The 24596-nt window shown below is 37.1% G+C and overlaps 2 protein-coding genes across 6 annotated transcripts in view; both read right to left on the bottom strand.

Moving 5' to 3' along the window:
* Positions 1-21261, bottom strand: part of LOC120070074 (phospholipase ABHD3) — a 38161-nt gene extending 16900 nt beyond the window's left edge. Inside the window, exons 1-10 of one of the 4 annotated variants that reach the window (XM_039021921.1) lie at positions 20891-21261; positions 20722-20811; positions 20064-20125; positions 16000-16100; positions 15164-15253; positions 14182-14304; positions 8593-8670; positions 7729-7814; positions 7517-7565; positions 4989-6036 (exon numbers count right to left, since the gene is read on the bottom strand). In XM_039021921.1, the coding sequence (XP_038877849.1) occupies positions 5554-6036; positions 7517-7565; positions 7729-7814; positions 8593-8670; positions 14182-14304; positions 15164-15253; positions 16000-16100; positions 20064-20125; positions 20722-20811; positions 20891-21147 (1419 nt within the window). In that variant the 5' untranslated portion in view covers positions 21148-21261 and the 3' untranslated portion in view covers positions 4989-5553. Of the gene's footprint in view, positions 1-4988; positions 6037-7516; positions 7566-7728; positions 7815-8592; positions 8671-14181; positions 14305-15163; positions 15254-15999; positions 16101-20063; positions 20126-20721; positions 20812-20890 lie in introns of those variants that run through there. The other 3 variants (XM_039021917.1, XM_039021918.1, XM_039021920.1) reach the window with 3 other exon arrangements.
* Positions 3786-4880, bottom strand: LOC120070075. Of its 2 annotated transcripts, none has more exons than XM_039021922.1 (2): positions 4522-4880; positions 3786-4396 (listed from the first exon to the last, which is right to left on the bottom strand). In XM_039021922.1, the coding sequence occupies exons 1-2, from the start codon at positions 4826-4828 to the stop codon at positions 4302-4304; spliced, it is 402 nt and encodes a 133-aa protein (XP_038877850.1). In that variant the 5' UTR covers positions 4829-4880; the 3' UTR covers positions 3786-4301. The 2 variants fall into 2 exon arrangements, with proteins under 2 accessions (XP_038877850.1, XP_038877851.1); XM_039021923.1 differs by having other exon boundaries at positions 4503-4872.
* Positions 21262-24596: the final 3335 nt, after the last annotated feature.

The following is a 24596-nucleotide window of genomic DNA, read 5'->3' as shown; positions in this document are numbered from 1 at the left end:
TAAGGGGAGTTTTAAAATTCAAAACCTTAGACGACATTCGATTGATCAGATATGCAGCTGTAAGAACGACATCACCCCATAAATATTTTGAAACATTCATAGAGAACATAAGGGCACAAGCAACTTCAAGTAAGTGTCTATTCTTTCGCTCAGCAATGCCATTCTGCTGAGGCGTGTCACGACACGTAGCTTGATGAAAAATACCCTTTTCTTGCAAAAAATTGGTTAATTGTTCATTGAAATATTCAATGTTGTTATCAGAGTGAAGAATTCGAATTTTAGTTTGAAATTGAGTCTTTATCATATTGTAAAACCGAACAAAAACCTCTTTTACCTCTGACTTTTTTGTTAACAAATAAAGCCAAGTTAAATGAGTGCAGTCATCTATAAAGGTAACAAACCAACGCTTACCACTATGAGTTAAGACTTTAGATGGACCCCAAACATCGGTATGAATTAAGGAAAAAGGTGATGAAGCCTTGTATTGTTTAGGCAAATAGGTGGATCGATGATGTTTGACAAAAATGCAACTTTCACATTGAAAACCTGAACAATCAAATCCTTTAAATAAATCGGGGAACAGATACTTTAAATCTATGAAGCACAGATACTTCATGTGAGGCAAAGAACCCGTATCAGACACATATCAGATACCAATACTTCCCAGATACGTATCTGACACGCGATTTGACGTATCTATTTCTACGCGTACCTTTTTTAACGAAAAAAGACAAGCAACTCATTTTTTCTCAATCTAAAACTAGGCAACCTATTTAAAAAGCTCACTACTCAAGTCCAAAACTAAAAAGAAAAAAATAAATAAAAGACCAAACCCTAGAATCATCTAATCTTCATCTTCATATTTGAGTCCCCACAAAGTCCACCAAAATATAAACCATTTGGATATCTTCAACAATTCAATTAAGAAGTTTTTTGTTCATCTTCATGCTTCTCCCTCTAATCTTCTTCTTCTTTATAATATGAGTCATTTTCCTATTGCATTTTATTAACTATTGTACTTCAACATCTTAGATGTTGCTTTTTTTGTATTGTATTTTAGTGTTTGTATTCTATTTTGTGCTATTGTTATTAACTTGTATGCTAAATTTATCTATATCTTAGATTTTTTTAAGAAAAAGAAAATGTATCTTCAATGTATCAGTATCCTCGTTTTTTTAGAAATATATATTCAAAATAAATATAAAAAAATGACGTATCTGTATCTTAATTTTTTAGAAATTGACGAATCGCCGTATCTGATCATATCCATATCATGTAACCGTATCTGTGTCTGTGATTCATAGCTATAAATAAAAGAAATTTGGATGTCCTAATCTACGATGCCAAAGCATGATAGTTTCTTTAACAGAAGGAGAATAAACACTACTCAAGCCCTGAACTATTTTATGACTAGCAGAAACTTCATCAAAGTAATAGAGACCATCAATCATCCTAGCACGTCCAATCGTCCCCCCGATTTCTAATCCTGAAATATACAATGAGTTTCACAAAAGATAACACGACAGTTAGCATCCTTAGAGAGTTTACTAACAAACAACAAGTTACAAGCTAATTCTGAACATGAAGGACATAACGTAATATAAGTTTTGTAGTCAAAAGGAATAATAGTTCCTTTTTCTGCAATAGAGGTGAAGCTGCCATCGACAATGTGAATTTTTTCATTGCAATACACAGGAGAATATGATTCAAATAAACAAGAGGAACTGGTCATATGATCAGAAGTTTCAGAGTCTATAATCCATGGAGATGAATTAAGGCAAGAGAGAGCTTGAGGACAAGTACCTGATTGTGCCAAGGAAACACTAGGATTACCAGATGATGAATTGGTCTGTAGCAGCTTCAAAATTTCCAGGGGGACCTTATGAAAATTTAGAAATACGATCTTTTGATCGAGGAAGGTCTCCGGAATGGAATGACTTTGACTATCGATTCATTATTAAAAAACCTTCGCCAACTTTTGAATTGGCGAAACAAGAACTTTATGTGAGAGTCGAAGCCCCCAAAGGAGAATTGGGCATTTTTTTGATAGGGGATCAGGGTGGTTTTCCTTGGAGATGGAAAATTCGCCCGCCTGATCAATTTGCTCTTTATTAAACGGGTTGGAGTCAACAACATTAGCATTAGAGGTATGTTGGTTAGAACTTTTCCAATTCAGGCTTTCCATGAAGTTTCCAACAAGTTTCACGTGTATGTCAACGTTTATTGCAATGGTCGCACCAGACACGAGGCTTTTCATGTGGCTTATTGGATTGATTAGAAGCCTTCATTGCAATATTTTCAATCACCAACGCAGAGCATTCAACTGAGTCAATAGGTTTTTTCGCAAATCATAACATTCCTGCGGCTTTCTTCCCTGCGAACTTCAGAAAAAACATCAAATAGTTGAAAGAGTAAGTTTTCCAAGTATTCTACTTCTAACTTCATCGAACTCAATATTGAGGCCGGCAAGGAATTTGTAAATACGACCATCTTCAACAATTTTCCTATAGTGCTTTTGGTCCTCTGTAGACTTCCACTCATACGTATCAAAGAGGTTAAGGTCTTGCCAAATCCTTTTTAATGAGTGAAAGTATTGTGTAATGGAGCTAGTTCCTTGTCGTATATCACCCAATTTTAAGTTCAACTTAAATACTTTTGACTGGTTGCCCAAATCAGAATACATCTGAGTTACACTATCCCTTAATTCCTTGGCAATAGAGTAACACATGTAGTTACAACCAATGTCTATGACCATGGAATTGACAAGCCAAGTCATAATCATGGAGTTTTCAGCGTCCCATCCAACGAATGAAGGGTCATCTGGACTAGGAATGGTTTTTTCTCCTGTGATGTAACCAATCTTCCCTTGTCCACGAATATACATCCGAACACTTTGGGACCAACGAAGAAAATTATCCTCATTGAGTCGAATGGTAGTTATTTGGATAGTAGGACCGGCTAAATGGCCATGATTGTCGCAAACTCGAGTGATGGGTACCTTAGTGTCCGACATATCGTTAAAAAAAAGGAAATCCAAAATACAAAATCAGTAGATTTGAAAAAAAAAAAAAAAAACACATAGGCTTAAACAAACTAGCAACTAGGAAAATTATAGCTGATGGATAACGGCAACCGGTCGGATGGCAGATTGCAAAATCACGACGACAAAAGGCTACGTTTTTTTTCTAGGGTTTCAAAAAGAAAAAAAAAAGTTTTTTTTTTTTTGTTTTTAAGGTTTCAAAAATTTTGTTGCTCTGATACCATGCTAAAAAAAATTATTTGTTCTCTTATTAATCTAAGGAAGAAAACGTTTCTTAAATAGAAGATATACCCAATTACAAATAAGGAAATAACAAAATAATTACAAATAAAAAAAGAATAAAATACAGCAAATATAATACAATAAGTACAATATAAAATTTCACAATAAAGGAAATAATCAACATACTCTTTGAATATTTCATTCATCAATGGAATGTTTCTTATCCAAAAAAAAAAACAAAAAAATTGAAGTGATAAGGTTATGTTGAGATAACAACGAGGGTGTCCAACAAAATATAATCTGTTAAAAATAAAAGAGTAAGGAAGAGAATAACAACTCAGTTACGTGGAAACCCTAGTACAGGGAGAAAAACCATGATAGACACTGATTTTTATTATTAATTCTGATACCCAAAATACAAGAGAATAGGCCAAATAAATAGACTAGTGGGAAACCCTAGGGTACACATAATTACTAAAATGCCCCTAGGGTTACAAGCTGCGTTTTTGACAACTATACTCCCCCTCAAGTTGGGGCGTAAATATCAATAAGACCCAACTTGCTGACATAGTAGTCAAAACTTTGTCTCAGTAATCCTTTTGTGAGCACATCTGCAATTTGCTGATTTGAAGGAACATAAGGAATGCATATACTTCCGTTGTCAAGTCTTTCCTTGATGAAGTGTCGATCGATCTCAACGTGTTTTGTTTTGTCATGCTGAACAGGATTAGTTGCAATACTTATTGCTACCTTATTGTCACAAAACAGTTTCATTGGGAGCTCATTGTCTTGATGAAGATCTGACAACACTTTCATCAACCAGATCTCTTCACATATCCCTAAACTCATGGCCTGATACTTAGCTTCTCTGCACTACTTCTGGCCACAACTCTCTGTTTCTTGCTCTTCCAAGTCACAAGATTACCCAAACAAATGTGCAATACGCTGATGTTGATTTTTCTATCAACAACAGACCTTCCAATCAGAATCAGTGTAGGCTTCAATGTAGCATTTATCAGACTTCTTGAACATTAACCCCTTACCTGGTGTACCTTTCAAGATATCGAAGGATGCGTTCAACTGCTATCATGTGTTCTTCACAAGGAGCTTGCATAAACTGACTGACGACACTCACTGCATATGAAATATCAGGTCTCGTATGAGATAAGTATATCATGTGGTAAAGGCCCTAAATTCTAATGACAGGTTACTGTATGTTATTTAACTATGCATGGGGTACCTTGTACATGACCGAATACCTTTCCTCAGAGCTATTGGAAGATCAAGAGAAGCATCATATTCCTTCAAACTGTCAAAATTTCCATTGTGATAACTAGTCTCCTCTTCCTGTTTCTCATCTTCAGAAATCACACCTTTTTCACCATTATCTTTAGTATCACTAACATTTTCCAAAGCTGTGTCTGAATCGTCATTCACTGTCGTCTTCCCATCTGCTATAGTGGTGCTATCAGCACCTTTCCCTCCTTTTTCCTCTCTGCACTCGTTAGTAAGTATCAATCTCATTAATTTCAAGAATACATGTACCTGATGTCGGGTTTGACTCATGGACCGAGCCGAGATGCAACAGGTGACATTGTTTCCTTCTTGAGATTTTTCCTATAGTATGTTATCCATGGGACTTGATTGGTAGGAAGGATAGGACCAACATGTTCGGGGAATAGGGCAGGCTCCAAGGGAATTGTATATGTGAACCAGTTATCTCTTCACTAGAAGGTCTCCCCCTGAAGATGGCTAACAGGGAAGAAGGGTTGATCCTCAAGGAAGGTGATATCCATGGAAACAAAATATTTGCGAGAGGATGGGTGGTAACATTTATACCCGCGCTGATGGAGTGGATACTCAACAAAGACGCACTTTTGAGCACGGGGGGTAAATTTCGTGCGGTTTGGACCATGGAAGTGAACAAAGGTAACACGGCCAAAAACTCGAAGTGGTACATCGGAGACTAAACGAGTCGTAGGGTATGACTCTTTTAAATAGTCTAAGGGGTTTTGAAAATTGAGGACCCAGGAAGGCATTCGGTTGATTAAGTGAGCAGCAGTAAGGATGGCATCACCCCATAGGTAAGACGGGAGTGATGTGGATAGCATTAAGGACCTAGCAACTTCCACCAAATGATGATTTTTCCTCTCTGCTACCCCATTTTGTTGGGGAGTGTAGGCACATGAACTCTGGTGGATAATCCCTTTGGAAGGAAGAAACTCTTGGAAGGAAGCGTTAAAGAATTCCCGCCCATTGTCACTTCTCAAAATACCAATCCTGGCATTAAACTAGGTTTCCACAGTGGCATAAAATTGCTGGAATACAGATAACACCTCGGACTTATCAGTGAGAAGAAAGACCCAAGTAAGCCGAGTGTGGTCGTCTATAAAAGTGACAAACCAGCGTTTTCCTGTGGAGGTTGTGGTTGGTGAGGGACCCCAAAAATCACTGTGAACTAAGTTGAAGGGTTTGGATGGTTTATAGGGCTGGGAGTGAAAGGAGACACGACTCTGTTTGGCACGAATACACACTTCACACTTTAAAGAAGACACATTAATATTGCGAAATAAATGCGAAAATAAGTGTTTCATGTACTGAAAGTTCGGATGCCCTAAGCGATAATGCCATAACAGATAATTATTCTCAGAGGTAGAAAATTTTAAGGAGACAAGGCTAGTCCTATAATCATTCCTAGAGAAAACATCATCAGTTAGAAAGTAGAGTCCCCCATCGTGCCGGGCAGTGCCAATCGTTGTCCTCGAGCTTAGATCCTGAAATAAAACAGAGTCAGGTGAAAAAACTGCATGACAATTCAAATCTCTTGTAATCTTACTGATGGATAACAAATTATATGAAATTTTAGGAACATGCAAAACGTCCCGCAAAACCAAACTCTCAAACGGAGATAAATCCCCTTTTCCTGCAATAGGTGCGAACGACCCATCTGCAATCCTAATTCGTTCGTTACTAGCACTTGGATAATATGAGAGAAACTGATAAGAGGTATCAGTAAGATGATCTGTCGCCCCTGAGTCAACAATCCAAGGTTTTTTACCGTTCACACTAATAAGACCAAAAGACTGTAAATTGCCTGACTGGGCGATGGTACTGATTCCAACCGTACTCAGGCTGGTTGTACTGTCAATTGAGGGAAATACAGGCAGGATATTTGTAGTAGGTAAAATAGGGAAAGAATTTACCGGGCTTTCATCTGGGTATTGGGTCGAGCTACAACCAGTTGGAAACGGGGCAGCCACTAACGGTTGGAAGGTAGTCGGACGAGTGGGTCGAATGCGCCTAGGACAGAATCGGAGAGGTCCTGTTCTCTTTGTCGGACGAGTGGGTTCGCCGGATCTGACGCAAAAACCCTAGGGTACGCCAGCGCAGTTGAGTTTTTGCAGGTCGAAGCCGAAGCCCTAGGCACGATCGAAAGCTGTCGAAGGTCTGAAGCCTTAGGCGCAATCGAAAGCCCACCCTGTTCGTCGATCAGAAGCTGCAAGTCAAAAGCGCGATCGGAAGACACTCTGTCTGCCGATGGGTTGCTATGGATGCGGACATCCCCGATCGGAGCCAAATCTGGTCCGCCTCGCGATGGGTCTGAGGGGTTGTTGCGGCCGTACCTGAGGGNTCCCCGATCGGAGCCAAATCTGGTCCGCCTCGCGATGGGTCTGAGGGGTTGTTGCGGCCGTACCTGAGGGATCAGTCGACGGCAGCGCGAGACTAGGCAGATCGGCTCTGTTTGTGTATTCTTCAGATCTGTCCATATGCGGCTCCCATTGACAGCGACTTTCTGTTGACTGCAACTGGACGACAGAAATTAATTCCGATAAGGCAGCTTGAAAACACTCCTTTACCGCGACTCGAATAGCAGTTTTCATATCAAAACTCGAAGATCCACCAGCTAAAGGCGACTGTGGATGGTTCTCTTCCATAATGGCTAGGGTTTCGTCCCCTTGCTCTTTAAAAATAAAAGAATTGGGGAGAGAATAACAACACAGTTACATGGAAATCCTAGTACAGGGAGAAAAACCACGATAGACACTGATTTTTATTATTAATTCTGATACCCAAAGTACAAGAGAATAGGCCAAATAAATAGACTAATGGGAAGCCCTAGGGTACACATAATTACTAAAATGCTCCTAAGGTTACAAGCTGCTTTTTCGACATAATCATATCAAAACTCACAAAGTTTCAGATGCGTAGCTTAAAAAATTATCATGCAAAGTACGATGAAACGGAATTAAGGACCTTTTTAATAGATTCCCACTCTGTAAGTCGAGACAAGTTGGATTGATGCCTGCAGGAAATATAATTTGGTCATCACGTAAGAAAACCAAAGTTGCAAAGATGTCAATGTTATCTTATGTTTAATAGTTAAAGCAATAAAGCACTCTAAGTTTTCATGTCAATGGGTACGAAAAAAAATCATATTAAGGTCATACAAAAACGTTTAGACGTACAATAATGCAAAACCTTGTAAGCCGTTAGCCAAAGCTTTATTATAAAAACTCTGAACAAGCCTGCGATTAATGAACCTGTCACATATCTACAGAAGGGAACGGCATATGACTTGTGTTAGACTATTAAAAACAGAAGATTGGTTCTTATAATGACACTGACATTGTGACGAGTTCCACACACGTCAAATCTTGAGAGAAATGAGTGAACTTCGTTTGTATTGAGCAACAAACACTCGTAGCTATAAAAGAATAGAACGATTTTAATATTTCATCTGTCTCACATGTCGAGGAAAAGAAAAAGTAAATTGATAGCAGCCCCTCAGGTTTCCAAACGGTAATGATCTCACTTTTACTACAAACCTAAGAACAACTTTCACGAGTATGGAAATTTTCCCATACTCCCTCCATTTGTTGTGTGTCATATCATGATGTTTTTAGAAATAAAGTGAGGTTCATTGATATTAATGTGGGGACTACTAGTATTTATGAATAAATTTATGGTGTGAACATTAAAAGATCTTCGAGATCAATTCACACGTGGTATGTGAACAAGCATCACAGCGAGGGGAAGAGAACATTGACCTAATTTGAAGTTCCTATGGTACGAAAGTAAACAATTCAGGATAATCAGGGCTTTCAGGAAATTAAGAGGGGAAAAAAATGAAAGCCCAAAAAACGGACTAGTAAAATAAATAAGATAGGTTCAAATAAACCACCAAAATAACTAGATTACCTTAAGAATATTGGGAAAACAAATGACCCTTGCCGCATGGTGTTAAGTTGAAAAATCTTCATTCCGTATAGAAATATAATGCATCAACTAGATCATAAAATGATTGTTCAGAACACGATTTGTATACTAACCAAAAGATCCCAAGGCGAGCAAATAGCAGCAGCGCCGGAAACAGGGACATTGGCACCATCCTCTCCAAGGTATTTTACCTGGAGGAAGCAATACATGTTGGTAAAGAAATACAGCAAAATTATTTCTCATTTCATGTTTCGTATTTGTTGTTTCTAGTTCTCTCTCTTTTTCTTTTTTGCTGAAAATAAAAATTTTGGTAACCATTTCTTGTTCTCTGAGAATTTTAATTAAGAAAATCAAAATTTTACATGAAAGTTAAATATTTCTTGAAAAAACTTATCCAAAGTTCTTATGTTATATTTACTTTTAAATATCATGTATTTTATACGTCCAAAATGCTAAAATAATGCTTTGTTTCTAATTTAAAGAACCTGAACCATGAAAAGATCAAGAAATTGGATTTTGTTATTTCCAAGTTCATATATAAAATTTGGGAATGTTTCTTAAATATGAGAAACAAGAAATAGAAACAATAACCACAGATGTTTATGTTTCATAAACATTGAGAACAAGAAACAACGAACAGGAAATAGATGCCACCAAATAACTCCTTAATAACCAAGATTACAAAATAATCGAAGTTAGAATATAAGAGGAAAAACAACAAAACTTCCACAGTGTCGAAAAAGCAGCTTATAACCCTAGAAGCATTTTAGTAATTATGTACCCTAGGACTTCCCACTAGTCTATTTATTTGGCCTATTCTTTTGTACTTTGTGTATCAGAATAAATAATAAAAATCAGTGTCTATCGTGGTTTTTCTCCCTGTACTAGGGTTTCCACGTAACTGTGTTGTTATTCTCTTTCCTACTCTTTTATTTTTAACATGGTATCAGAGCAAGGGGACGAAACCCTAGCCATTATGGAAGAGAACAATCCACAGTCGCCTTCAGCTGGTGGATCTTCGAGTTTTGATATGAAAACTGCTATTTGAGCCACGATAAAGGAGTGTTTTCAAGCTGCCTTACCGGAATTAATTTCTGCCATCCAGTTGCAGTCAACAGAAAGCCGCCATCAATGGGAGCCGCACATGGACAGATCTGAAGAATACACAAACAGAGCCGATATGCCTTGTCTCGCACCGCCATCAACTGATCCCTCAGGTACGGCTCCGATCAGGTACGGCCGCAACAACCCCTCAGACCCATCGCAAGACGGACCAAAGCTGGCTCCGATCGGGGACGTCCGCATCCACAGCAACCCTTCGGTAGACAGTGTCTCTTCCGATCGCGCCTTTGACCTGCAGCTTCCGATCGACGAACAGGGTGGGGCTTCCGATCGCGCCTAGGGCTTCAGACCTTCGACAGCTTCCGATCGAGCCTAGGGCTTCGGCTTCGACCTGCAAAAACTCAACTGCGCCGGCGTACCCTAGGGTTTTTGCGTCAGATCCGGCGAACCCACTCGTCTGGCAAAGAGAACAGGACCTCTCCGATTCTGCCCTAGGCGCATTCGACCAACAACAGACCGACAACCGCCTCCAGCCGACAACTACCTTCCAGTCGTCGATTTCCTTCCAACTGTTAGTGGCTGCCCCATTTCCAACCGGTTGTGGCTTGACCCAATACCCAGATGAAAGCCCGGTAAATTCTTTCCTTATTTTACCTACTACAAATATCCTACCTGTGTTTCCCTCAGTTGACAATACGACCAGCCTGAGTACGGTTGGAATCAGTACCATCGCCCAGTCAGGCAATATACAGTCTTTTGGTCTTATTAGTGTGAACGGTAAAAAACCTTGGATTGTTGACTCAAGGGCGACGGATCATCTTACTGGTACCTCTGATCAGTTTCTCTCATATTATCCAAGTGCTAGTAACGAACGAATTAGGATTGCAGATGGGTTGTTCGCACCTGTTGCCGGAAAAGGGGATTTATCTCCGTTTGAGAGTTTGGTTTTGCGGGACGTTTTGCATGTTCCTAAAATTTCATATAATTTGTTATCCATCAGTAAGATTACAAGAGATTTGAATTGTCATGCAGTTTTTTCACCTGACTCTGTTTTATTTCAGGATCTAAGCTCGAGGACAACGATTGGCACTGCCCGGCACGATGGGGGACTCTACTTTCTAACTGATGATGTTTTCTCTAGGAATGATTATAGGACTAGCCTTGTCTCCTTAAAATTTTCTACCTCTGAGAATGATTATCTGTTATGGCATTATCGCTTAGGGCATCCGAACTTTCAGTACATGAAACATTTATTTTCGCATTTATTTCGCAATATTAATGTGTCTTCTTTAAAGTGTGAAGTGTGTATTCGTGCCAAACAGAGTCGTGTCTCCTTTCACTCCCAGCCCTATAAACCATCCAAACCCTTCAACTTAGTTCACAGTGATTTTTGGGGTCCCTCACCAACCACAACCTCCACAGGAAAACGCTGGTTTGTCACTTTTATAGACGACCACACTCGGCTTACTTGGGTCTTTCTTCTCACTGATAAGTCCGAGGTGTTATCTGTATTCCAGCAATTTTATGCCACTGTGGAAACCTAGTTTAATGCCAGGATTGGTATTTTGAGAAGTGACAATGGGCAGGAATTCTTTAAAGCTTCCTTCTAGGAGTTTCTTACTTCCAAAGGGATTATCCACCAGAGTTCGTGCGCCTACACTCCCCAACAAAATGGGGTAGCAAAGAGGAAAAATCATCATTTGGTAGAAGTTGCTAGGTCCTTAATGCTATCCACATCACTCCCGTCTTACCTATTGGGTGACGTCATTCTTAATGCTACTCACTTAATCAACCGAATGCCTTCCCGAGTCCTCAATTTTCAAAACCCCTTAGACTGTTTAAAAGAGTCATACCCTACGACTCGTTTAGTCTCCGATGTACCACTTCGAGTTTTTGGCTGTGTTACCTTTGTTCACTCCCATGGTCCAAACCGCACGAAATTTAACCCCCCGTGCTCAAAAGTGCGTCTTTGTTGAGTATCCACTCCATCAGCGCGGGTATAAATGTTACCACCCATCTCTCGCAAATATTTTGTTTCCATGGATATCACCTTCCTTGAGGATCAACCCTTCTTCCCTGTTAGCCATCTTCAAGGGAGACCTTTAGTGAAGAGACTAACTGGTCCACATATACAATTCCCTTGGAGCCTGCCCCTATTCCCGAACATGTTGGTCCTATCCTTCCTACCAATCAAGTCCCAATGGATAACATACTATAGAAAAATCTCAAGAAGGAAACAACGTCACCTGTTGCATCTCCGGCTCTGTCCTGAGTCAAACCCGACATCAGGTACATGTATTCTTGAAATTAATGAGATTATACTTGTACTAACGAGTGCAGAGAGGAAAAAGGAGGGAAGGTGTAATAGCACCACTATAGCAGATGGGAAGACGACAGTGAATGACGATTCAGACACAGCTCTAGGAAAATGTGAGTGATACTAAAGATAATGGTGAAAAAGGTGTGATTTCTGAAAATGAGAAACAGGAAGAGGAGACTAGTGATCACAATGGAAATTTGACAGTTTGAAGGAATATGATGCTTCTCTTGATCTTCCAATAGCTCTGAAGAAAGGTATTCGGTCATGTACAAGGTACCTCATGCATAAGTTACATGACATATAGTAAACCTGTCATCAGAATTTAGGGCCTTACCACTAGTTTAGATGCAGGGTGATACCGAGTAACATACAGGAAGCAATAGGAACTGAAGTTTGGAAAGCTGCTGTTATAGAGGAGATGAGAGCTCTGGAGAAAAAATGGAACGTGGGACCAGGTATCTACCTAAAGGGCACAAGATGGTTGGGTGCAAATGGGTTTTCACTATAAAGTACAAGTCAGATGGGATTGTTGATCGATACAAAGCCAGGTTAGTTGCCAAAGGGTTTACTCAAACCTTTGGGGTAGATTACTCCGAGACATTTTCTCCCGTAGCTAAACTCAATACTATCCGAGTATTGCTATCAGTTGCAATTAACAAAGATTGGCCCTTGCATCAATTGGATATAAAGAATGCCTTTCTCAATGGAGAACTTGAGGAGGAAGTCTACATGAATCCTCCTCCCGGATTTGAAGATTGGTTCAAACAGCGAGTCTACCGACTGAGAAAGTCGCTATATGGGTTGAAACAGTCTCCGAGAGCCTGGTTTGACAGATTTGCCACATTTGTCAAAGGACAAGGGTATACCCAAGGGCATTCAGATCATACACATTTTACAAAGAAGTTAACTTCAGGGAAGGTAGCAGTTCTCATTGTGTACGTTGACGATATTGTGCTCTCCGGTGATGATGATGTTGAAATTGTGAAACTCAAAGCAAAGATGGCCAAAGAGTTTGAAATTAAAGACCTTGGGAAGTTAAGATACTTTCTCGGAATGGAAGTAGCCCGGTCTAGGGACGGAATCTCAGTGTCCCAATGGAAATACACGATTGATCTTCTAACAGAAACAGGAATGACTGGGTACAAACCTGCTGACACCCCAGTTGAATATAATTCAAAGCTCAACAATACTAGTAACAGTGTTCCGGTCAATAAAGAAAGGTATCAGCAGTTAGTTGGGAAATTGATATACTTATCTCATACGAGACTTGATATTTCATATGCAGTGAGTGTCGTTAGTCAGTTTATGCAGGCTCCTTGTGAAGAACACATGATAGCAATTGAATGCATCCTTCGATATCTAAAAGGTACACCAGGTAAGGGGTTAATGTTCAAGAAGTCTGATAAACGCTGCATTGAAGCCTACACTGATTCTGATTGGGCAGGGTCTGTTGTTGATAGAAAATCAACATCAGGGTGTTGCACATTTGTTTGGGGTAATCTTGTGACTTGGAGGAGCAAGAAACAGGGAGTTGTGGCCAAGAGTAGTGCAGAAGCTGAGTATCGGGCCATGAGTTTAGGGATAAGTGAAGAGATCAGGTTGATGAAAGTGTTGTCAGATCTTCATCAAGACAATGAGCTTGAAACTGTTTTGTGACAATAAGGCAGCAATAAGTATTGCAAATAATCCTGTTCAGCATGACAGAACAAAACACGTTGAGATCGACCGGCACTTCATCAAGGAAAGACTTGACAACGGAAGTATATGCATTCCTTATGTTCCCTCAAATCAGCAAATTGCAAATGTGCTCACAAAAGGATTACTGAGACAAAGCTTTGACTACTGTGTCAGCAAGTTGGGTCTTATTGATATTTACTCCCAACTTGAGGGGAAGTGTCGAAAAAGCAGCTTGTAACCCTAGGGGCATTTTAGTAAGTATGTGTACCCTAGGGCTTCCCACTAGTCTATTTATTTGGCCTATTCTCTTGTACTTTGTGTATCAGAATTAATAATAAAAATTAGTGTCTATCGTGGTTTTTCTCCCTACACTAGGGTTTCCACGTAACTGTGTTGTTATTCTCTTCCCTACTCTTTTATTTTTTACACACAGTCCACAGTAAAATTTTCCCCATTGATCCCATAACCATTTTCCACCTTCTTAAACTGTTATAAGCTTCATAAGCCTACCAATCCAGAAGAATTTAAGGGCAAATTTGAGCTATCCTACTTTTTTACGTCGGCTGGCTGGTTTTATGATAAAATTCAATTCAGTCGAGAAAACATGAATTTATAATGTGTTTACAAAGGTAAATACTTATACCAGAACATTTGCGCCAATACTAGTTCCAACAACAAACAGAGGGGCTTCTGGATGTTGACTATGAATATGGCCAACAACTCTCCTTATATCCTCTGTCCATGCAGCATTATAGACACGTTCAGACTGACCAAAGACCAAGGAGAACCAAGATAAATCACACATATAAAGAAAACAATCATAATATATATATATATATATAATCATCCGGAAAATAAAATCAGTGCGAAAAATAGTACATCCAGACAGTTGATTGAAACCTCATCTTTTTTTATTAAAAAACAGAGACTTGTTCAAAAAAGAACAAAAACAACCCAAGGGCTAATGAAAAATCATTGAAAGGCTATAGTTGAGAACCCCCCCAAGCACTAATGAAAAATCATCAATAGTTGATTGAAACTTCATGCAACCCATTCCCTGAAGATGTCCTTAGGTCAAAGCAGTAATGTACATTTAGTCATTAATATGCAACTTGTTGGAATTTCTATATTTGTATATGAATATTTTTTCCTTTATTATCTTTATTCTTTCCATATTTGTAAAAGGTCTTTCTCCTATATAAGAAGACCTAATCTACACATATTGAATAAGAAAAAGAGGAGATTAATATTTCTATTCCTCTAATTTCTACACAACTAAATTAAACAAATTGTACATTACGAAGACCAGATGCAATTAAATCCAAGATCTCCATTTAAACCTGAAGACTGAAGTCTTTCTTCCTTAAGATCTTATCCAAGAAATTCCAACTCATGTGTATGGAATCTGTTAAAACTAAATGATAAAAGGATATAATGTGCAAATTTGCAAACTACACAAGTATTCAAAATCATTTTTAAAACAAAAATCACAGAGGTATATTTTGCAATTATCTCTTAAATAAGTAAATCAAGATTGAGAGGAAGGTGTGTTGTAGAATTTCGCATAATGTCCAGCTTTTAAGGTTAAAGCCATGCCTACAGTGTAAAGTTAATAACAATCTTACAGTTAGTGATATGCCGCCAAGACCGCGATGATTGCTCACAACGACATTCCATCCACGTTTTGCAATCCTGAATGCCAAATGCTTAATGTACTGTAAAAAAAGTACACCACCTTGAGGTCAACAAAACAACCATTAAAGAATGTATATAAAAGCTTTGGCCAAATGTTAACGGTGAAAAATTTTCATGTACGCCCTGTTTTGCACTTATATCTGAATTCATCATTTATTTTCTCATTCCAAAATTGAGTCAGTATTGTTAATGTAAAATGAAAAAATAAAATGGAATTGTTATGCATTATTGTAATAGTTTCAATAATTCTTTTCACATTCTCCTAAATATAAAATTCTACATCAAGACATTTAATAGTTAAAATAGATGTCTTTGTTTCATTTTGGCTTTTTATACTCACGTATTCGTGTAACTTTCATCTGTTAAATGATTTTTTTTATGAAGAAGAATGTGTCGTCCAATCATTAACGTGTTCAAACATATCAGGATGTTATTGAAACTCCCCTTCTACATACAACTACTAGCACTAGCCTTTGACATGATGATATATTTTCCTGACTCCTAGAATCTGGTATGTAGATTAACATGACATTTCAAACGAAAAAAAAAAACGTAATAGTTTGATATCCTTTTATATTTCGTATTGGAGTATATGCTATCTGTCAAGGCTATAATAAATTGGCACGAACTGTAGAAAATAACCATGAATGGCAATAATAATATGGCATCTCTGTGCAAACAGAAGAAAATTAGAAAATCGATTGGGAAATTCAGGAAATAAGATTATAAAATTAGCATACAAGTTGGAAAAATGAATATAACTTACAGCTGCAGATGAGTCACTGGTTAATCCAGGAATGACTATAACAGTTGGTGTTTTCTCATAGTCAGGAGTGGTAACATTCACGCCAAAGCCATAACATTCAACTGCCCAGGAGGTTAAAATTAGGGAAGTATCCAATAACACGTATCACTTGATTACTGAAAAATAGTGGACAGCTTTTAGTATCCAATACATGAATTCAGCAGGGATTACGTTGGTTTTAAAGGTAACATCTTGAATTTTAAGGATATTACAACTAAGGTCTAAAATTGTAACATCTCGAATTTTAAGGTAATTTGATTTTAATTATCTTGAATTATCTGGGTTACATTTTGAATTTTAAAGAAAGAAGTATTGGATTGAGTCAATTCAGTTTAATTCATAACTGATTTAAATATTTGGGAAATTCAGATTCATTTTAGTTGGACTTGGAAGTTGGAGATGTTTAGATTTAATATGAGAAAGTTGAAGAACCTAAGGAGGAAAAAGGAAATAAATAAATAAATATATATATATATATATATACACTTTTTAAAGAAAAATTATGGTTTGGAGTATTTATATATATATATATATATATAATAAGTGAGTTCCTTATTATATATAAACTGTCTCTTATACACATCTAGATGTGTATAAGAGACAGGCTCAGGCATGCTTGCTTGATTAAGTTTGTCTTGCTATTTTGTTCCTTGCTATGACCAACCTATGACGCACTCGTATGAATTGTGTTTGCATGAGAATAGGTCGGAAGAAAGGATCCATGATTTTCTAGGCACTTTTGAAAATTTTGCTCAATTTTTTTTCATGCATCTTCAAGCTTTTTGCATATCTATCTTGACTCTTGCTTTCTTATAATTGAATTATGAGGCCATCGGTTTGTTGTCACTTCGAAAGGCCTTAGTGACGGATATTAGTTCTTCCAAGGTTCAATTTAGTAATGCATGTTTTGAGATGTAGTCAACTGACATCACCATTCACCCTAAAAAAAAAATGAAAGGAGTAGGAACAAGGAGGGGTTTACTCCTCTTCCTCAAGGGTATGATTAACCTGGGGCGATTATGACACCCGTAGTTTCCCTCTGAGTTAAAGTGCCTCAAAGGAATGAATAAGCTTAGACACTTTTGAGGGGAAGTTGGCCCGTAGTTGGATGTCTTTCACGTAACTAGCGTGGGCAAGCCAAGACGAAAGCCACCTTCCTTGCTGAAGTTTCCTCTCCATTTGAAAAAAGAGAGAGAGAGAAAGTAAGAAGGAAGAGAAAAGAAATATGTAATAAGGATGATGAGTAGATCGATTTTGACCACTCCGATTGAATGACATTGCCACTTTGAACTTAGGAAACCTAATTTCGTGTCTTTCGAGCCAAGGTAGGGGGAAAACAAACTGAGGGTTCATAAGGCTATTCCGGGTCTGCTCATGTTCAAAATAGATAACTTTGTGCTTATGCATGCATGACAAAACTTGAAACGAATTTCCAAATTTGTCTTAAAATGGTTGAATGCTTTTTGATTGCCTAATCAATTGTATGTATGATTCGAGTTGACTGTTGAAGCTTGAGTGAGGAACATTGTAGCTTGGTGAACTGATTATTTTTGTATGATTGCTTGTTCTACCTTGCTCGAGGACGATCAAGAGCTAAGTTGGGGGTGTTTAATAGCACCAAAAATGTGTTCCCTCTCCTTAATTCGTGATCGTTAGGATATTTAATGTGTTTAATTGATGATTTTGTAAGCCTTGAGTGTATAAGAGGTCGAATGAAGCATTTGGGGCGAAAAGATGATAAATCGGCCAAGTTGGGAGCTAAATTGCACAAAATGGGAAAGATTGCCAAAGAATTACAAGTTTGCCCTCAGTCGGAGCGTTGCGCAACGCTGGGGCCAGAAGCTACTTATTTTGCGTAGAAACAGAATGGCGTTGCAACGTTACAAATGCCAGACGGAGGCACGCGTTGGTTTGCGCAGCGTTGCAATGCTGCAACACCTGCTATATATCGCATTTTCTGTCCAAAAGGTAGGTTATCATGTCATTTTGCCATTTTTGGGCTCGTTTTCCTTCTCCAGTAAACTCTTCCCATTTTTAGCATCTTAGAGCTTCATCTTAGAGCTTGATTGTTGGTTTTAAAGCATGATTTGTGGCTAAGAGATAAGTACTTAGCTTGAGGGGTTGTAATTCTGCTGAGATTGTTATGAATTTTATGAGATTTCATCTCGAATTGTTCTTCAATCTATCTTGCATGGGATAATCTAACAAATTAACTATGTTAGTGTGATTGATTGCTTTGATTACCCCTAATTTGTAATGGTTAGGTAGTTAATCACCTAGAAACAAGGGTTAAGTTTGTGAAGTCAAATTGGGATTCCATTTGATAAGCATTACTTTCTAATCTAGATAAATCTCTCTCGAATAATTGGTTAGACGAACAATTATTCAGCTTAGAGTTGCCCTTAATCTTAATGCTTGTTGTTTTATTGATCAATGGAGGATTCTCACTATTTCTTTAAATTAATTCGATCTTAAGGACTACTGGTTAGGATTCTAAACAAATAGGCTAAGTTTTAATTTGAAAATCTCACATTGATCTTATGATTAAGTCCATGATAGAATTGAAAGGGAATAGAATGAACTAGGCCGACCCAACCTAGGTGTTTTGTTTCGATTGATAACTTCCACACAAAAATTCACTCAATTCACTCCATGCATTTAATTTACTGCCCCACCATTTTAATTTTTGCACAATTTACGTTAATCATTTTCACAACCCACCCGGTTACATCCTATAAGTTTCGAAATTAAGAAATCTAAATCAGTTCTCTGTAGTTCAACCCCAGATTTTCCACTTGTACTACTAGTTAGTATAAGTTGCTTGTTCGGAGAATTATAAATATCATTTGATTGGAGATCTTTTGGGAGCGAAACCATAAGATTTATTCCACTAGCAGGAGAAAACTCAGTTTCCAAAACTCTTGGGAAGTCTGGGTGTTCACCATTCTTAATTTCAAAATATGGCTTTTCTTGCTAAGTGGATTTGGAGACTTTTGCACAAACACGGTGCTCTTTGTTGCAATATTATTGTTAGTAGATACTATCAATCGGTGAACAATTGTTTATGGCCAAAACATATTTTGGGAGGATCTTTTAAACGCCCTTAGCATTTTATTTGTTCAATCATAGAATTTGTGACTAACCATGTTTGATGATGTCTCATCAATGGGGCTAATACATCTTTTGGGTATGATTCCTATTACAATTGTGGGGTATTGCTACAACCTTTCCAAGACCTTGAATTAATATAGTTGTTTCCTTACAGAGAAGAATGCCTCATCTCACCCTCACTCCATCTTGGTGTGTAATGAATTTTCTCACTTATAGCATCCTTGTCAACTTTTTGTCCATCGTACCTTTGCTTCTCAATATTGAGAAAGAATGCTAGAAGCTTTTAGTTGGTCAATCATTTTTCCAAACAACATATCTGGTATTCTAGCTTCAATTTTTGTGGGTCATCCCTCCCATGGTGCGAAAAAAGACTTTTTGATTCACTATAAACCCTGTATTCTTTTGGTATCTCTGGGTGAAATGAATGCAAGGATTTTCAGGGACAATTTCGCAATTCATGTTAGCTTTCTGGATTTAACTTTCTTTCATACTTTGTATTGTTGTAAACCTTTACATCCATGTGATGATTATAGTCTATCTTCTTTGATTTCCAATTTGAGTCTTTTATGTTATTCACCTTTCGGTGTTGGGAGCCCTTTAAGGTCCTGTTATTTCTTTCATCAATGAATCTCTTCAAATAAAGAATTAGAATTAGAATTAGAATTAGAATTAGAAGGAAAAGAAAGTTGTGAGTTCTAGAGAAACTGGAATTTAACGGTAAATAAAATGGACCCTTCCCAATTAAGAAAATGATTGGCATATCAAGATTGTCACGATAAGCAAACCTCTTTTAACACACTTTTGGGAATCTGTTCATGGACGAATATCAAGATACAAGGCATTACTAAGATCAGAGACAAAATAGTCGAGGAAGTAAGAACATTCTTAATGATGAGGGAATAAATGAAACCTACCATCAGAACTCCTTAACCAATCCAAAGCAATTGTTCCACCGTCAGGTACACGAAATAACTGCCTGAGATAAAATCATAGGACTCGTTTTATAAAAATGTAAGAGAAGTATTAATAGAAAATGAAAAATAATTTGCAGACATAACGGTGGTTCCAATTATACCATAATGAATACTGCAAGATCAGGCCAAGATGATCCAATATGATTGTTAATCCCTTGTGGACGAGATTTAATACATGGAATAGACAAAACAGAAAATTTAATGCTAGTGTTCAAAATAATTTAAAAACCTCTTGCAGGAGAGCGTTTTTTCTGTTTCCCCTAGGAGAACTCTTTTCCATTTATATTCAATCTTCTGGAAAATCGGCACACGTGCTAAAGGGAAATAGAATTCATCTCATTATCTTGATGTCATTCATAGTCACGTTTAAGCAGTTGAACGTTAGATGTCCTACAAAATAATTATGACATATAGCTACAGTGTAATCCCTGAAAGCACCCTTGTGCCTAAACCAATATGTTCTCTTTTTCTTTTTGTTTTCAGTTATTCTTCTCTCGTTCATTTTCTTTAACTTTTAATTTCTGTTAACGCCGAATAGCATCCAGAAACAAAATCATAAGTGCGAACGGATTATGAAAGGGGGAGAGTAATGGCAGACCTTTTATAGGAGACAGGCGGAGACCTCCCAAAAATGCTGAGGAAAATAGTCTGCAAATGAGGACTGCAAAGCCATGGAGTTGAGGAGTACCTGCTCGGAAGCAAATCAATGGCATTAAGTAAAGGAATTGAGCAAATCAATGGCATTAAGTAAGGAAACAGGAAGAAACCTGCCATGAAGAATCCGACACTTGGAAACAACAGATTGGTAGAAGTCGGGGTCCGATGCAGAGATGGAAACGCGGTCGCCTCTGAATGCACGGATGAAGTCGTGAAGAAGATGAATCTCGAAGAAATTGTAGAGGAAGACGAGGAAGATGGTGAGGAACGCAGAGAAAAAGTGAGAGAAAGGAATGAGAGAAAGTGCTGTGGAGAGAAGTTGATAGGGAGAAACTGGATCGGAGGTGTCGGAGCCGGAGGAATCCATGAGAGGAGAAGTGGAGACGTGGAACACAAGGGGAAATTGCCAAATCTGACTTTACCCAACGCTCATCGGTGGTGTTAAATAAACTATAAAGAGAGGGAGGCCCGAGGTAGATAAGAAAAAGGGGAATTGATTAATTAATTCGTTGAAATGGTCCCAATTTGAAGAAATGTAATTTGCCGTATCACTTTCTGTCGATTCTGGAGTTGGTTCGATGTTGGTCTATATAGTTTTAGATCTCTCATTTTAAGTTTTATACTTTTAATAAATCTTAAATTTACTTTTTATTATTAGTTTGTTGTGAATTTTTATTATTTTTTATTTTTTATTAGCATTTTCACCATAACTTTTGAAAATGTATTTGTATATAATTTTTTTATAAAAACTATTATTAGTATTTAACTAATTTCGATAAAAAGAAATTAACTTTCAATAACTAAATTTAAGATTTATTGAGAGTACAATAGATAAAATTTGACATTTGAAAATGCAATGACTAAAATTGAACAAACTAGTATTTGTCCCACCAACTTCACAAGTCAATGTTAAATAACTAATTCCACCAACTTAATTCAACACGGTTTAATATTAAATTAACACATTTATCAAAAAACTCATCTTCCAATCTTTTGTTCTCTCTTCCTCCAATGTTTCAAATGACTACACCCACCAGTCACTACCAATGACTAACTCAAGTGACATGCTCCAACGATCACTTCTAACACCCAACTTGAGCAACAACGATCGTCTCTCAACTACTGTCGTCTAACTTTGACGACGTGCTTATATAACCACCTCTGGGGACCAAACTCGACGACAACCTCCTTCCGATGAATTATGCTTTTGGCAATCATCTATGGCGACCATCTCTAATGTCTAACATCCAACGCTGCATGACTACCACCTCCGGTAGGCAACTTCAATGATCACCTTTGGTAACCAACTCCATCAATCATCTCCAGTGACTAACTCTAACGACTAACCCAACCAATTATACGAAAGGATATACATTCTGCACCGGAAGCAAACAGAATCAATAAACACCTTGATTACATTTAATTTGAGTTTTAAAGCATGCATTTTCAAAAAATCACAAATGGGTTTCATGTTACATACCTTTTGATGAATTCTTCAAATTCCAAGTTGTTCTTCACTCCAATTCAGCTCCAAATCAATCCTGAACCACCAAGAAATCTTTTTTACTATTCTCAACCTTGGATTTGAGTGGTGGAATTCAGATTTGAGTGAATTTGGTAAGTGAATTTTGTGGGTTTTTATGTAAGGAATGAGAACAATGAAGCAGAGACTTTTTTCCAGCTTATTAACTACTTTCTTCTTCAATTTCATAGTGTTTTATCACTCTCAAACGTGCAAACTATCTCAGGACACTCCAAAGCCAGCAGTTGCTCAACAATTGAAGGTGGGATTTATGTGATTATATGGAGGTTACACCTCATTCTTCCCGAATGTGGGAAAAAATCACTAGTTTTAAAAACCCAATTCCAAATTTCAATTTCAATTAATTCCAAATTAATTAAAGACTTGATTTAATTTCATAAATTCATACTTTAATCAAATCAAAATTGGAATTAATTTGGATTTTATAACTAATTAAACATATTTAATTAATTGATTTAATTTAATATCAAATATTAAATTAATCACACACTTAATTTTAAACATGAATCTTATTCATGTAATTGGTATTTAAATCAACATTTAAATATTAACTCTCCAATTTCGTTTAATTTCAACAAATTAAACGTTAATTATATCGAATATAATTAAGCAACCCCTAATTTAATTTTGAACTAATTCAAACTCAAAACCCTGATTTCAATTTAAACATTTTCAAATTGAAATTCATTTTGAACGGTTCAAATTGATATCATTCCAAATTCACTCAATTTAATAATTCGAGGTGTTCATGTTTTACGAGTTAGTAGAGGGACCTTAAGGACCTACAAGTCATGAGCTCCAACGACTGAGATTAACTGACTAAACTCTTTAGACCGAATTAATCAGTATTCATTAACTATTGAGTCATACCACTATAGCTTAATAGTTTCACTCTCATCACTGTACATATATTTGTGTCCACGTGATTTAGTAAGTCGACCCTTCACAAGTTGTTTGTAATACCGACTAGGTCAATGTGTTATTTTACCCTCGATATTATGTCTTGTTCCTTAAGTTCCAACTGATCCTCTAATGAACAATTGGTTTATAATTCAATCACTAAACTGGATCCCTCTTGAGCCAGTGAGAGGGTGGGGCCCCTTGTTCAAGACCTGGATTCAGTACTTAAGAGAATAATCTTTCTCCTATCCCTAAATCGGGTAGGCATGAATTTCGTCTTGCACCCTATGTCCCTAACTATCTACCTAGTCTTACCCTTGAAATGGGAAGCTTATTAAGCCGATGCTATTGAGCCAACCCTCACCTATGCAAATCTAAGGATAATCTCGAATAAACAGGAGTTAATAGTTAGCTTTAGGATTAAGATCGGGTTACCTAGGTCATCTAAGTGAAATAGTCAGTCTTAAATAGTAAGCAGCGTTATAAAGTAAGAGTGACTAATTTCTTAGTCTGATCTTATGCAAACTCATTGCATAGGATGCCCCTACTCATCATGTCAATACATGAACGAATCTAGATCACTTCGTTTTTAGTATCCTTACAACAACTTGTAACAGCTGTAGAGTAGGCCATATCCAATAGTATTACCAGAACAAGGTACCCAACCTTAATCATGTACTATAGACCGTTTTGACTATTTACTCGAACTTGATCCATCTCTATGTCTCTACATAAAGTTCAAGTATTTATGTAATAGCCATGGATCTTAGTTTATTGGATTTAGACTTTTACGTATGTAATTTATATAATAATAAGTTTATTGACTATAGAATATGTTTAACTTTTACAAACTGCGAGTTTTATGACATAAAACCCAACATTATATACTAAAAAAACACTTGGTCGGTGAAAAAGTGTTTTTAAATATAAAATTGAAAATATCAATTCGTTGTGTTTAATTGTCATCTTATAAAAGAGATTAATATTAACAAAAATATTCTGAGTTATAGCCAAACCAAATAAACTTGTGTATAAAAACAGTCTTGAGAAAATGTAATCAAACACGTTTGTATTTTTATTTTAAATAGTTAACTTCAAACACTGGATCCGCAGATCTACGTGTATTCCAAAATGCAGGTCTTCTTCAATCAGGTTCTCAAACCAGGAACTTCAAAAGACCAATTTATATAAAAAAAAATTGTTTAAATGCAAATGGTTTTTTTGGAAAACAAATTTTCCTGGGAAATCCAATTGGATTTTAGTTGTCTTCTCTTATATATCATGATCATCCCATTATCTAGCTAATGTGGGATTTTGATCGCATTTCTAATACCAACATACATGCATGATAAACCATAACATACAAATTGGCA

The sequence above is a fragment of the Benincasa hispida genome, unplaced genomic scaffold, assembly GCF_009727055.1.
Source record: "Benincasa hispida cultivar B227 unplaced genomic scaffold, ASM972705v1 Contig887, whole genome shotgun sequence".
Classification (NCBI taxonomy): domain Eukaryota; kingdom Viridiplantae; phylum Streptophyta; class Magnoliopsida; order Cucurbitales; family Cucurbitaceae; genus Benincasa; species Benincasa hispida.
The sequence above is the reverse complement of the archived record's forward strand: the minus strand, read 5'-3'. Positions and strand labels throughout refer to the sequence as shown.